General features: G+C 41.8%; 2 protein-coding genes across 3 annotated transcripts in view; one reads left to right on the top strand and one right to left on the bottom strand.

The window, feature by feature from the left end:
- CERT1 (ceramide transporter 1) overlaps window positions 1–3,864 on the bottom strand; it is an 80,364-nt gene extending 76,500 nt beyond the window's left edge. For both annotated transcript variants that reach the window (XM_063456726.1, XM_063456727.1), the window contains exon 1: window positions 3,643–3,864. In XM_063456726.1, the coding sequence (XP_063312796.1) occupies window positions 3,643–3,738 (96 nt within the window). In that variant the 5' untranslated portion in view covers window positions 3,739–3,864. The remainder of the gene's footprint in view (window positions 1–3,642) is intronic.
- A 3,885-nt stretch (window positions 3,865–7,749) lies between these two features.
- The window catches only part of POLK (DNA polymerase kappa), a 75,787-nt gene continuing 68,337 nt past the window's right edge, over window positions 7,750–15,199 (top strand). Inside the window, exon 1 of the mRNA XM_063453625.1 lies at window positions 7,750–7,820. The gene's annotated coding sequence lies outside the window, so the exon portion shown is untranslated. The remainder of the gene's footprint in view (window positions 7,821–15,199) is intronic.

Here is a 15,199-nt window from a genome sequence, read left to right as displayed (position 1 = left end):
TGCCCCGGAGAGTAGAAATTCACCCCTTGAAGGGTACACTATGGCTTGCAGTGGTGAATAACTCAAGGCCTGGCTAGTAGCACACACACTGGACTATTTCTTTAAAGCAGCACTGTCACCATCCGGGTATTCTGCACAATATGCAAAGATTCCCAGTGGTGACATCACCGCTGGGGGTCTGGTGGCCAAGCAAAGGTGAGTTCTACTTACCTAAACCTGCCTTCGCAGGTTGTTAGGTCATCTTCTCCCAGTGGGTCCACTTCAGGAGCAGATGTCACTGTTGACCAACTGAGGTCTACAGAGTGTCCAACAAAACCACAGGATCCTCTATAGATAAAGACAATTCTCTGTAGGGATGGGGGATTCTAGATGGCTGTAGCTCCACCCAATGTCTAGAGGTGTCAGGCATAGTAATTATACAGAGACAAAAGTAGTCCCTACTTTGCTCTTTATATCAACTGGGTTGGAAATTTAGTGAAATTACAACAGTCCATAGGTATTTCACAATTATTCTACTTATGATACACTCGAACCCCCCCAAAAAACAAGTATGACAGTGCCACCAATAGTGGTACTGCATAAACACACTAGAAACCTTTTGTATTTTCAAGTTTATAAATCAGACCTTTCTCCATATTGCTGCAACAATAAACAAAACGAAAGGGAAGAAAACTGGGACCACAAATGCAAGAAGCATTAGATACGAGCAATATGGTACTTGCAATGTCCTTTTAATGACATTTCAAATTATTATATTATCCACAAATAGACAGAGAATCCACCTGCATATGAAAGTAATATGTAAACATACAGAAACCAGATAATTGATTAATCAATGCTTGCTGACCTCCCAGGTTGAACTATTACACCAGATCATAAAAGGGAAGAATACAAAGATTCTCTATAAATGTGGTGTCCTTCCCACTGAAATACATATCGCAACCGTTCTTAAAGGGATACTCCAGACCCCTAAAGCATGCTAGCTTACTGAAAAGTTTTACGCATAAAGAGTGTGTCCTCTTCTCCCATCGCCTTTTTTTTTTTTAGCAAAAAAAGTGCAGATTTCAATAGAAATTTACACATTTATAAATTAACATGGTTATACTCCCAAGTTAGTCGATCAGACAACCAATCCTGTTACTTCCTGGTTGTTTAGCCCAGTGAAGCTAAGCTCAAGGGGCAGGCAATTGCCTGGGCACCTGCTTTGAAAAGACTTCTCATTGAGCTGCATTGGGATGTCTGTGATTGGACAGCCACAGAAAGTCTGGGCGGGAGTAGAAGGGAAGGGCTTGCAAAGGTAGAAAACAAGAGAAATGCAGGTTTTTATACGTACCCTTATGAAAAAAAAAATATTTTTTTTTTTAAATGCAAGCAAGTTTTCTTTGAAAGTATAGCTACTAAACAATTATTTACTTAGTATTTGGGCAGTGAAGTGCAACCTCAACTTCAGGGTAGATACAAAAACCAAAAAAAAAACAAAAAACTTTTAGTAACAGCTCATAATAAGAAGCTTACTGTAGCATTGATCCAACTTACATTGAATAAAGTTACAGCAATGCATTGTAGAAATCATTCTAATTCCAATTCTACTTTTCTTGGAAAGTGGGTCTTTGCTAACCTTCAAACTGAAGAATGGGTTGCCAATTCAAGATGCAATGGCAATTAACGCAGGTGATAGCAAGGCATTACATATGGATCTTAAGTAGAACATAACACAGCCATATGGGGGTAAAGCACAACTTTTGTAAGTCAAATAAATCTGCTTGTCATGTCATTTATTATAAAAACCAATTATGCAAGCTCAGAGTTTGACACTGGATCACTGGTGGGGACTTTATCAAAGAATTGCATTTTTTTAGGCCAGAATATTTCAAATGAAAATCCACAACTTAGCCATTTCCCAGCTCTGTTACGGTGGTCTGAAGCTGTATACAAATAACAGTTTAGTGAAGAAATCCCAGGAAGAAAATATATGTACTTTAAAACAATTCAACAGCACTGTAAGAGGCATCCAAATAGCTGTATAAAAGCAAAGTTGGAAAATCCATTTTATATATTTTCATTTTGCTGATAAGATTTCCAATTCATTTTGGAGTGAATAAACCTCAAACTTGCATAAATGTAAATAGTAAATCAAAACACTTCTGCAAACACTCTCTGAAAATGGATTTCAACGAGTGATAATGCGAATACTTGTTATTTTTAACATACAGAACAAAGCAGACTCATAATATTCCAAAACAAGCACATTACGCATTTACTCTGCTCTACTGTAAACAGCCCAAGAAAATGACAGCAAATCAATGCAAGTGTTTCCATTGTAATGTGATTATATAGCACAATCATTAAAACTCAGATAGAAAAAATATATTTATATATAAAAAAAATGACAAGGTCATCTTAAATGTACACTTATTATTGCACAAGCACTGTTAAAGTAAATTGATAATGAAAACAGTCACGAATAGAATTTACACAGTGTTACAAGGAGTACAAAGAAAATCAAAGATTGCTGACTACACACACTGATTCAGAAGCCAAAGTGTGCAGTTTGTGGCACTACACTGATAAATATTGCTTCTAAATCAAACAGAAGAAACTCTTGAAAGCTTGTCTTTTAATCTGTAATGTTGTCCCAGTGTCACTGCAATACTCCTGTTATTTACACATACAACAGATGTATCCTAGTATATAAACCTTTGTTTAATAAGGCTCTAAATACAAAACAAGGAATTGGAGAGAATGTTACACAAAAACTAAACACACACACACACACACACTGCACAACACACACACACACTGCACATTCAGGCTGTTCCCAGTAGAAGTTGTAGTGTGGTAGCAAGTCTGTCTGGGCAGGTCCAGGACAGCTGTCATCGTGTGTTTTAGTGCAAGTGGAAGACAGTGTCACACTGAGTGCAGGTCAGTAACTCCCATGAATGTGATCCAGCTCCAGGCTGTCACACTGAGTGGAGGCTGTCACACTGAGTGTCAGTCAGTAACTCCCATGACCGTGATCTAGCTCCAGGCTGTCACACTGAGTGGAGGCTGTCACACTGAGTGTCGGTCAGTAACTCCCATGACTGATCTAGCTCCAGGCTGTCACAGGGTGAGTGGAGGCTAGTGTCACAGGGTGAGTGGAGGCTAGTGTCACAGGGTGAGTGGAGGCTAGTGTCACAGGGTGAGTGGAGGCTAGTGTCACAGGGTGAGTGGAGGCTAGTGTCACAGAGTCAGTGGAGGCTAGTGTCACAGGGTGAGTGGAGGCTGTCACAGAGTCAGTGGAGGCTGTCACAGAGTCAGTGGAGGCTAGTGTCACAGGGTGAGTGGAGGCTAGTGTCACAGGATGAGTGGAGGCTAGTGTCACAGGGTGAGTGGAGGCTAGTGTCACAGGGTGAGTGGAGGCTAGTGTCACAGAGTCAGTGGAGGCTAGTGTCACAGGGTGAGTGGAGGCTGTCACAGAGTCAGTGGAGGCTAGTGTCACAGGGTGAGTGGAGGCTAGTGTCACAGGATGAGTGGAGGCTAGTGTCACAGGGTGAGTGGAGGCTAGTGTCACAGGGTGAGTGGAGGCTAGTGTCACAGGGTGAGTGGAGGCTCTGTTCCTGTAACCCCCGGCCCGGCTCCCCCCCTCCCCGGCCGCCATACCTTGGACAGGACCCCGCAGAGCTCCACGGGCGGCCCGGACTCGGTCTCCAGATCTTCTTCCGAACCTGACGAGTTCAAACTCTGATTATCCGACATTAGTGCCCGCCCGAGCCTCGTTCCCAGCCGCAGTCAGCGCCCCGAGCCGGACCGGTACCCGGATGTAAACACAGCGAGGACGGAGCGAGCAACCAGCTAGCAACCAGACACAGCGGCCATCTTCACTGAGTGCTGACCCCGCCCAGCGAGCGGGCCACGCCCAGCGCCACGCCCCCTACAGCTAGCAAGTAACCAGACACAGCGGCCATCTTCACTGAGTGCTGACCCCGCCCAGCGAGCGGGCCACGCCCAGCGCCACGCCCCCTAAAGCTAGCAACCAGACACAGCGGCCATCTTCACTGAGTGCTGACCCCGCCCAGCGCCACGCCCCCTAAAGCTAGCAACCAGACACAGCGGCCATCTTCACTGAGTGCTGACCCTGCCTACCGAACGGGCCACGCCTCGCTCCGGGCCACGCCCCCCCTCCCCAGAGAGGGCGGCCACTGCGTGAAGCCAGCTTCTCATCAAACCACGCCCCCTGTCAACTATACGCACGGCCCTGCCCATTCTACTTGGGTCTAGAACCCCGCCCCATTACGAAAAGGCAACGATCATTTTTTTTGAGTCCGCCTACTCCCTTTGACGTAGTTACCATGGTGACCGTAGTCTGACGTGTCCCGCCCCATTACTCAGTGTATACCTTTAGTGAAAGTACGTAAGGAGTGCCGTAAACTGTAATAAATGTAATAAAGTGTTATTATGGTCACTGTTTATACTGGTTTCTGGTACATTTCATGTTTCCTCACTTCCTGTCTTGTCATTTTATTTCCCACTTCCTGTTTGTTTTTTTGGAGGAGTTTGTTGGGTTTTTTTTTTGGTTCACACATTTGTTGCTTTTATTATTATTTTATTCTTTATATAGCGCCATCAGATTCCGTAGCGCTGTACAATGGGTGGACTGACGTCATTAATCCGGGATGGCCAGGGGATGGGGCAGGTAAACAGTTAAATAAAACCCTCTTTACATTGACCGGATTCCAGCGTGAGGTCCCTCGGTGCTGAATCGGGCTCCGCCCACAGCGCATTCTGAAAATCTAATGCACGGTGAGCACGTGAGGCCTTCCCCAAAGAAAAGCATTGGGTCACTGCTGTCCTATTGGGTTTTTAAAACACGCCAGACGCCTTCATGTAGTGCGTGAGCATCGTCTCACTGAGTCAAACTGTGAAACTGCAGGAAACGTCTTTAGTGGCTGTCTGGGGCCACGAGAGGCAGTCTTAACATGCAATGTAAACATTGCACTTTCTCTAAAACTAAAATGTATTACAAGGGAACAGGGAACACGGCACACAGACCGCTTCAATGAGATGAAGTGCTCTGAGTGCCTATATTATCCCTTTAATGATCTCCCAGGGCAGCCCATGCACGTAAGACTCCTCGCGTGAGAAAAAGGCCACGTGTACTGCGCAGCACTAGCGCATTTAATGCTGCATCCAAGATCCAGTGCATTATATATATATATTTATATAAGCACCATAACCACAACAGTTTGCTTTGGCCATTTTTAACTAACTTGGGTCACCCAGGTCTGTCCCTTTTCACTGATATCGCTAAAGCAGAAGTTCCTCTTACTCCTTTATTGATCGCAAGTCAGGTTACTCCAAGCACCATGGCAGGGACACAGGCAGTGTTAATTTTGGCAGCAAATTTTAATTTAGCTTTAGTCATAGTCTTTTGACTAAAAAGCCATTTTAGTTTTAGTTGTATTTTAATAACCTTAAAATAATTTCCCATTCACAGATATTAAATTGACAGGTCTGTAATATCCAGGAGTTGGATCCTTTATTAAATATAAGCAATACATTTCTTTATCCAGATCTGTTGGTATAATAGAGGTGATGCAAGCCGGCTGGTTCAAAGTCACGTCACATCTGTTACTCCACAATAATCTCAGCAGCTACCATACGTGAGCTGTAGCTGCTATGACAAAGAGTAAGAGAATCACTTGTAGAATTTACTTCTTTGCCTCCCCTCTGACACTGAATCCTCACGTATAAGCTGTTCTTTCAAATTAGCCCTGTGTGCCAAGGAATTGATGTGATGAGTAAAGTGTCACATGCGAATATCTTTAATATTTAGTGTAAAGCGAATATATCTGATGGCAATTCTGCCAGCATAAAGTATCGATTTTCTCCACTTTCATTTAATATAAAGATATGTGAATGGGGGCTGTACACTGAATCTTCCGGAGCTGCCGAATGCAGATGTGTGCAATTACTGCTCAGGGGGATGGTTGGGCTGAGGAGGTTTAGACTCCCACTCTGTAAGACCACCCAGGATGCTCACCTAGTAGGCTGAAGAATTTGAATAGTGGAGGATAAAGTAATATTCCCTCTGCCATCTAAAACAAAACATGGAGGCGTAAATAGCTGTGCGGCTGTAATTATAAGCCTCTTTGTATCCTAACTCATGTAGTGAACATAGGTTGTTATTAAAGTATTGCCTTAAATGAATACTCCAAACTCAGCCCTCTATAGTAGTTATGGGGCCCTGTTGCCCCCCTATAGTAATTTGTCAAACAGTTTAAGACCAGTTTGACAACTTACCCAGGTCTCGCTAAACGCCCAAGGCCGCACTGCCTGTTTCAAATGGTTGTCAAACTGTTTTATGTGTGACAAATTACTCTAAGAGGGTGCCAGGGCACTGCTGGAACCATAACCACTAAAGTGGGCTGTAGTGGTTATGGTGATTGGAGTATTACTTTAAATTTAGTATTATTACATTACCACATTACCAGACAGCGGCCAACTTTCTCTCCCTTTAACTTTCTCTATGCTCTAAAAGTACCTGAGTAATGGGGATGGTTAACTCCAAATAGAACTAAGAATGCTTCCAAAAACCTTGCTTCTCTGAAAACAGAGCTCTGCAATCTTCCTTTAAAGTTCATAAAATTCTTAAAGGAACACTATTGTTAGGAATACAGATTAGCTTTCAGTAAAAACCTGGGGGGGGAAAGGCTTTAATTACTTTTACTCCAGCGCTGACAATCTTCCGCGCTGCTGGCAACTCCGCCTCCCATGACATCATCTCTCTTCAAAGAGGAGTATTGGAGGCTGATGTGCATGCGCAGCGAGTGCCGAACTGATCAATATGTTTTACTTGGTCATTATAGAGGAAGCACCTCTAGTGGCTGTTTATAAGTTTCAATATGACTGCAATGTTTTACATCCCAAAGGACAGGACAACTGCACCTTTACCACTTTATTGGGATGAATTGGTCTGGGTGACATTAGTGTTCATTCAAGGTTCATAAAATTCACAAAATTCATTAAAGTGTGAGTTATCAGGAATTCAAAATTAATTTAAAATGTTAATGCAAACAGGCAAATTGAAAAAAATAAAATACTCCAAAATAGCTATGTTTGCATTTCTGCTATTCTGTCCTAGAATAAATTGCCTTTGTTACAGTGTATCGGAGTTATCTATCGCTAAACTTTTTGTCTCCCTTTGATATTGTGACCCCAATATCATAGGGGGTGGGTGGTATGTAGATTGTGATGAGTTGATGAGTTTGGTTCTGAGAAATTTCAATTTCTTTTTTCAAATCACTTTAAAATGGTATGAAATATACTGGATGCATTGTACCCACAGCCACTTAACAGCATAACTACTACAATAATCCATATTAATGCAATATGCTATACTGAGTGATTATGGTGTTTTGAGTGTCCCTGTATTATAAACCCAAATAACATTCTAGGTAATTTTTTAATTATTTTAATTTTTTTAAATATGCAGTTTCTAAACTTTCAACAACTAATTTCTAACTAAAAGGCTGTACTGTCAATATCTGAGTGTAATGGAAACCTTTAATGAGTGCTTGGAATAAAGTGGTTTAAACACATTAAATGGATTAATAATAGAGAATAATTCACTCTGCACAGAGAGAGATCTACTGTAACTGACAGCTATACAGCTCCTGTCTACAAACATTACAGGGCACTTTCCCTTACTAAAGATGGCGGCCCCGGCCTCTCCTGCAGGGGCTGGGCTGAAAGCAACCTTTCTTCCAGGAAGCAGGTCAGTTTGAACAGAAGGGGGAAGATAATTCTGGAAGCGGAGATAACAAGTGAATGAATTCCAGGTAGGTATTTATTCCTTATAATAACAGCTGAATGGTGAGTTCACTATTAGTGCACTATAGAGCAGGCTGGTTCACTAGTGACAATCTCACTATAAAGGGCTTGCTTGCTATTCTCTATCAGAATGCAGACTCACAGCTATGTATTGGACCAGTTGTTTGAGATATTTCAATATGATGTTCTAACAAGGTGTATAGAATCCTTCACTTCCCCAAAGTAGCAGCAGCTGTTACATATTAACCCTTCAGAGACACAGTGCTCTCAGATATGCCCAGACATGTTATGGGTCTCTTGGTGCTGTCAGCCTGTTCCAGTATTACCTGTCACCCTGTTCCAGTATTACCTGTGTAGCAGTAAAATAATACACCAATTTCTACAGGATTTTATTAAACACTGAAATGTGATGAATTTAACAACAATTTGCAATATTTAGACAAAATAGTCAAGCCGTAACCATACCAGTTGGATAGTTGTTTTTCTACATCGCTACAGTTTGAAATATTAGTGAATGACACTTCCTGCTTCCTCTGTTATAATTCACAGTTTACAGGCAGGGTGTTACCAGGACAAGTCCCCACGGCGCCGACTTGCTAGTGTTCTGAAATGGCAGCAGGTTGAAGGTTTCATTTTACTAACCGCTTGTTCCACTTGCTGTACCCCTTTCTGCCCAGTATAAATTCTGAGGAAGGGGCAGGGAGCGCAGTCATGAAAACAGGCTCATGAATAAGGAGAAATAAAAAGATTAAAAAGTAGTTGGATTTTTCTATCCCCTACCATTTCTTACACAGTCCCACGGTTACTGTGTGAGTGTTTCTAACAAAGTTCATTTTACTAAATTGAGAAATTAAAGTGAATTTCACATGAGGCCAAATTAGACAAACTGGAAGCATAGCTAATAATTAATGTTGCAGGGTTAAGGGGACATAGCACCCAGACCACTTCAATAAGATGAAGTAATCTGGGTTCCTATAGTGTTCCTTTAAGCGATATCCCACAAATACAACAGTACCACCCATGTACAGGTTACATGAAGCTTTGGAAAGTTAAAGGGCAAAACATGGGGCTTGACCATTTCAATCTTCATACCTGGAAATGTGAGGAAGTGATTCTCTGGGTCTATGTCATATTTGAGACAGTAACGCAGTCTGTGTGATAACATTTCCACTGTTGTGGCATTTTATTTTAAAAGGGAGACAGCCCAGAGTATTCCAAATGGCGTATTTCGAGTTGGTTGGTGTAGCCACTTTTTAATGGCTGAACGTGACAGGGACAGGGCCAAGATCAGGGGATCCAGAAATCAGAGTAGTCGGTATAACGAGCCAATAAGTCAATACAGGCAGCTGGCAAAGAGTAATATGGATTAGGGGTCTGAGAAAAACTTCAGGGTGTACTCCAGGAAAGTATTTTGCTTCCCCGTGTCTGCTTTTTTTGTAGAGTGTACATGAATTATATACTGCAATCTGGCTAACTCCTTTTGTACAAGGTCTTTGTTTTACTGTGAATCAGATATGGCTGAGTACACTAGTAAGCCAAGTCTACTCCCCCATAAGCTTAAGGTATTCAGCAATGCACTTTGGCTTCTCAATGTGTGTGTTGCTTCTGCGGACTGGCACTGTGCTCTCATCATGAAGTGTGGACAATATGTACATGTCTTTTCTGTCCATGTACCTACGGGCCAGCACCTCATCATGTCGCAATTCAGTTGTGCCTTTGCGGTTTTTGCCAGCGGTTAGATTTGTGGAGGGGGGGTACCTTTCTGGTTCTTTTGCACTGTGCCCCAGTCTGGCGTATCAAAGTAAAACATTTTTTTATAAATAGGTCTAAGATAGTATAAAAAATATCTAGCCATAGGTGATCTCCCTTATTCGTTAATGAGAGGAGGAGATCCCATACAATTTTGCAGAAGACATAGCTGAGAGACATATTCGGTGTTATACTTCCATAGCAAAATAAGAATTACAAAATATGCAAGAACATCTCAACGAGTGTGCCAAAAAGTGGTCCAAACTAGTGAAAAAAAGGCCCCACGGTAAGGATCAAAATATGCTACTTCAGATATTCTGAAGTGTCTTCTTTAAGAAATGGTAGGCCTTTGTGGGGTAGTTTGAACAAGCAACCTGTTGGAATGTTCCAACATAAGACATAGCTCCATTAAATCCATCTATGACTCATTTTTAAGAAGCCGAATTTATCACATTTCTTATGGCACGGGGATATCACAAAAGAGTGACAAATCCATACATTGGGGCATTGCTTGACAAATTTGCTTGAAAAGTAGGAGTCAGGTTTTTTTTTTTTTTTTTTTTTACTAACAATACATTATTTTTAGTGACAAAAATACAATTAAAAAAGGACTCTTTAGTCACCAGAACCACTACAAATTAATGTAGTGGTTCTGGTGTATATATTCTGTCCCTGTAGGCTTTTTAATGTAAACACTGCTTTTTCAAATAAAAAAGAAGATGCTGACTGGTGCGGCACAGCACAGCTTTTTGCCACGCATATGCAATAGCCTCCTATGGGAAAGCCTTGGCTTGGTGGACATCATCAAGATTGCTTATCTCAACCATGGAGGCGGGACCAGCCGCAGCAAGACTGGCATGGTGTGGGAAAAAAGGCAAGTAAAAACCCCTATCCCATGCTGTCGGTGGTGGGGGCAGTCACCTAAACAGACACTCACTGACAGACACAGAAACACACTCAGACCGAGAGACATTCACTCACATCCGACACCCGACAGGGCGCGCAAAGGAGCAGAGCAAGAAGAGACAGAAAATTGCCACTGTCGCTCAGCCAGCCACCTCCATTCTCTCTCGCCTCTGCACAGACAGAAAAATCCCGTTTGTTGAGCCCTGAATTGGGCTATTGTTGTATTTAGACGATATAGCAGAGCATATTTTTTTTTTCATCTTATCACAATGGAACACATCAGATTTAGAAATTATCCAGAAAAAATGTGACATGCATGTAAAAAAATTCAAAAATTTAGATACAAAATTTTGTCATAAACTGGTGAGAAAATGGCGACATGTTAAGGCACGATATACACCATATGAGGTATCCAGGAGTATCTACTTTCACAAATGGTAGGCCTTCGTGGGGTAATTTGAACAGTCAAACTGCTAAAATGCCCCAAAATGCAACATAATCAAAATAATCTATGATAATTCACACCTAAAAAGCTGAAATTATGTGGTCTCTTATATGGCACTGTAACGTCACAAGACTGTGTCTATGGCAGAAGATGTAGCTGAGCATAATTTAAATTTTTTATTTCTATTACAGAAGCACACATCAGATTTACAAAACACCTAACAAAATTGTAAAAAAAAAAAATGCAGAAAAAAATTATATATATATATATGTTTGTTTATACAAATGTTGACATAAATTGGTGAAAAATGGTAAAACATTAAAGGGACACTATAGGCAGAGGGAGCTATAGTGCCAGGAGTTCAGCTTTGTATTCCTGGAACTATAGTATCCCTTTAAGGCACAATATACACAATGTGAGTTACCTTGCAATGTCTAGTATTACAAATGAACACTGTTTCACTTCCATTCGGACCACAGAGCTGTTTGTAAAATGCCTTTGCACTTCTAGGTCCTAATGGCCTTATCTAAACCTGCTTCTTAGTTTTCTAAATGTATTGCCTGTTTTTGGAGCTACACAGCCTACGAACTGGAAACCTTTCAAGTAAAATCTTTGAAGTATTTGTTCTCGTTTGTGATATCCCATTGCGGCAAAAATATTTATCTAAGGAAATCCGTACTATAATATTTTGTATATACACCGCCTGGACAAAGATGAGTAAGTCAATATCTGTCATCATACGTGACTGGCTGGACAAAAGAAGTGGTTAAAGTGTTGGTACTGGAGTCTACATGTTGCAGTCAATTAAGACAGTTTAAAAATAGGAACTACCAGGGAGTGTTTTATTGACATTTATTGTCTTTGAAGAGGTTTTTTCTTTTCAGTCAGTGTTTATCTGGCCTTGTGAAGGTTAATTGATCATGTAACATTGATTATGGAAAGTGCGTCCCCTGCTGGGTTGTTCAGATGTTATGGTACTTTATCAATAGTATTGAATTCAGACGTCTGGTTGGCTTTTTCCAGTAAAAGTCTGTTTTCGTTACTTTGTAAATTTTTGTACTGGTTCGTAATTCCTTAAAGTATTATGTAGTGGTTATGGTACCAGGAGTCACCTGGCACTGTCTGACCATAGACGCGTTAACAAATGGTTTGACACTGACCGGTTTCTGTGCCTGCGGAGTGCCTGCGCTGCTTGTGGTTTGAGCTGATCTCGTAAAGCGAACAGCTGACACTCTAAGACAAAGTTTTAGGTTACAACCTAGTATGAGCGCATGTGAAGTGTTTACCATCACAACTTTGTCTTCCGTGAAAAGTCCTCTCTGAGTTTTGTTTTAGAGAACAGCTAGACTAAAGTGGACTTCCCACTGTACTCAAAACCATGTGCTGTCTGTTCTTTCATATTCCTCTTCCCACGTTTTCCTAACTCCTTGTCTCTCCATTAATCCCGTATGTTGCCACCAATTATTTTAAACTATTGCCACCATTCAGTATGTGAACAGGGCTTCTTTAATAAAGAGGTCTGGATGCCAGTGGTCCTTTAGTTATAACACTGCAACGTAAAATATTGCTGTTTAGTAAATACAGTAATATTTACATTGCAGGTTTAGATAGACCTATGATGGTCATCTTCCTGACAACCACTAGAGGAGCTTCTGCTGTGAGAACCAAGTACATTTTCTCTCTGAGGAGCATTGGCTTTAAAGGGACACTGTAGGCACCCAGACCACTTCAGCTAATTGAAGTGGTCTGGCTGCTGTGTCCCATTTGCACCTAGTGCTGTAATGTAAAACATTGCAGTTCCAGAGAATGTTTACATTGCAGCTCTAAGTCTGCCCTCAGTGGCTGTCTACCAGACAGCCACTAAAGGGCTTCCGGAGTCCAAACGGACTTTTGGTCCGTTATCTGACGCTGGACGTCCTCACAGACCTCAAGCGTCAGACTTTTCCCTATAGGAAAGCATTGAATAATGGAGCATGGGCAGAGCCTGACCCAGCGCAGAGGGACATCGGATCTGGATTCAGGTAAGTCGCTGAAGGGGTTTTAACCACAACGGGTTTGTTTTCCTGGCACTATAGGATCCCTTTAAGACGTGTCAGTGTAATGTTAAAGGATGCAGGCTGAGCGGCTGCTGGACTGGATTTCTGCGTGGGAAAAAAAGTAAGTAAAACCATTTTTTTCCCAATTTATATTTACATTGGGGGAGTGGACAGATTTGAAAAAAAAGGATAACACTATATACAGGTTTGTATTCCTAATTCTCTAGTTTTCTTTTAGAGTACCAGTTTGCGCACCATATTTAAATTAAGTTGTTAAGGTGGCAGGAGTTCACTGGCGCTGACTCACCTTTAAGAGCTAAATGGTTCACGAATGGTTTAATCCCAATGTCGGTGTTTCAGCGCCGGATCGCTCTTCTTTCCTGTCATTCCACTATCTTAAAAAGTAGATATCGGAGGTCTCCGGCAGGGACTCACTAAGCCAATCAGTTTTCCATGCATAGAAAAGGTATGCAACTTTTCCAAAAACAATAATTAGTTTTGCTCTATAAGCTCAAACTTTCTGTCTCTCCCTTCCAACCTACAGATTTTTCCTTTTTGATCAACTAATATCGCTCTATGTGATGGTTTGGAAATCTTTCTGTGAATTGTAGTGTACGTTTTAGCTTCCCAAGGTAGATTTATCGGATAGTGTCTGCTATAAAAAGTTCTGAAATGTCCTAATTGGCTGAATCACTTCGTGTTCTGTGCTCGCTATAAATGTTGCAATGCCAGGGGATATACAGTAACATTGGAACTTCAAATGTGAGTATCCTTTTTATTGTATATGTTATGCAATACCTGCAACTGTACATTAACTGGAGTCAAAATGTCCATCTGCACCTTTTTGTGTAATTTGCAGTTTGATTTTTGTAGTTAAAAGTGACGTTCTTATGCACATTCATTAAGAATGTTTTATTGTTGTAGAAATGCGTTAGGCTCTGGAATGGGCAAAATATTTCGGCACCTCTTGATTTTTTGTTTAATTAAAATTAGGGCTATGTATGTCTGCATTAAAGAGAATCTATAGTGCCAGAAAAACAAAGCTTGGGTTAAACCCCTTCAGTCACTTACCTGAATCCAGTGCGATGTCTCTCGGCGCTGGGTCAGACTCCGCCCATGCTCCTCCCCTACCAACGTCAGCCAGCGAGGGAGACCTAAAGCGCATGTGCCACAATGGCCGCTTGCATTACTATTTCCCCATATGAAAGCATTATTCAGTGCTTTCCTATGGGAGTCCGTGTCGCTGGAAGTTCTCATGCATAGCGTGAGAAAGTCCAGCGTCATTTAGATGACCAAAAGTCGTCTAAGCTCTCGGAAGTCCATCTAGTGGCTGTCTGGTAGACAGCCAAAGAGGCGGAGTTAACCCTGAGAGGTAATTATTGCAGTTTCTCAGAAACTGCAATAATTACCACTGTAGGGTTAAGGGACAAAGGGACACTGTCCCTTTAATAACCTATTTCTTTTATGTTAACTTTTTTCTACTAAGCTGTATATTCAATGCTTTATTCATGAGCTTTAAGTTACGTTACATTTTTAGATTAAACTACAGAATGTGCTGGCCTTTTCTGGAGAAAATAAAATACTCCTATTTTCAAAACATTATGTAAGCAAATAACTCAATGATATTAATTTATTAAGCAGTCAGTCACAATTATAAATAAATCTATGGCTGGTAGATCAGGATTGTGGCTTCTCCGCCAGCTGCCGCTTCCTAGCTGGGGCCGGGTAGGGGACTAGCCCTACCTACTCCCAGGGACACAGCCCTGGGAGCTTCATAGTCCTTACAAGGACTTTCCCCACTGCATCTTCCACGAGCTGGAGCAAGCTGTCACAGTGATTAGCCCCTTATCCCCCCCCAGCTCTGGGAGTCGAACTGAAATGCTTTATTGGTACAGTCAATTTATACACAGACCCCCATAGGGGGTCTCCATTCTATTCAGCACAAGTCCCTCAGTCTCAGGCTGGAGGCGGATGGTTTACAGATAGCCATCTCTCGCTCTTGGTGATACAAACAATTCAACACTTACATACAGTAATACAATTCACGTACATTGGGGAAACCTTAGGGGCTTCGTGCCCCGGGAAGGAATTGGTTTACACCATAAAACATCCCTGGATAGCCCTGGGTCCCAGCTAGGATCCCTGCAAATAGCGGGGCTATCAGATGTACAGAGCCCGAGAAAACATTGTATAAAGTCTGGGCTTGAGGCTCTGTACATCCCTGCAAGTAGTTACACGCTATTGCTTGGTT

The sequence above is a fragment of the Pelobates fuscus genome, chromosome 5 (genome assembly GCF_036172605.1).
Source record: "Pelobates fuscus isolate aPelFus1 chromosome 5, aPelFus1.pri, whole genome shotgun sequence".
In the NCBI taxonomy this organism is placed as follows: Eukaryota; Metazoa; Chordata; class Amphibia; order Anura; family Pelobatidae; genus Pelobates; species Pelobates fuscus.
The sequence above is the reverse complement of the archived record's forward strand: the minus strand, read 5'-3'. Positions and strand labels throughout refer to the sequence as shown.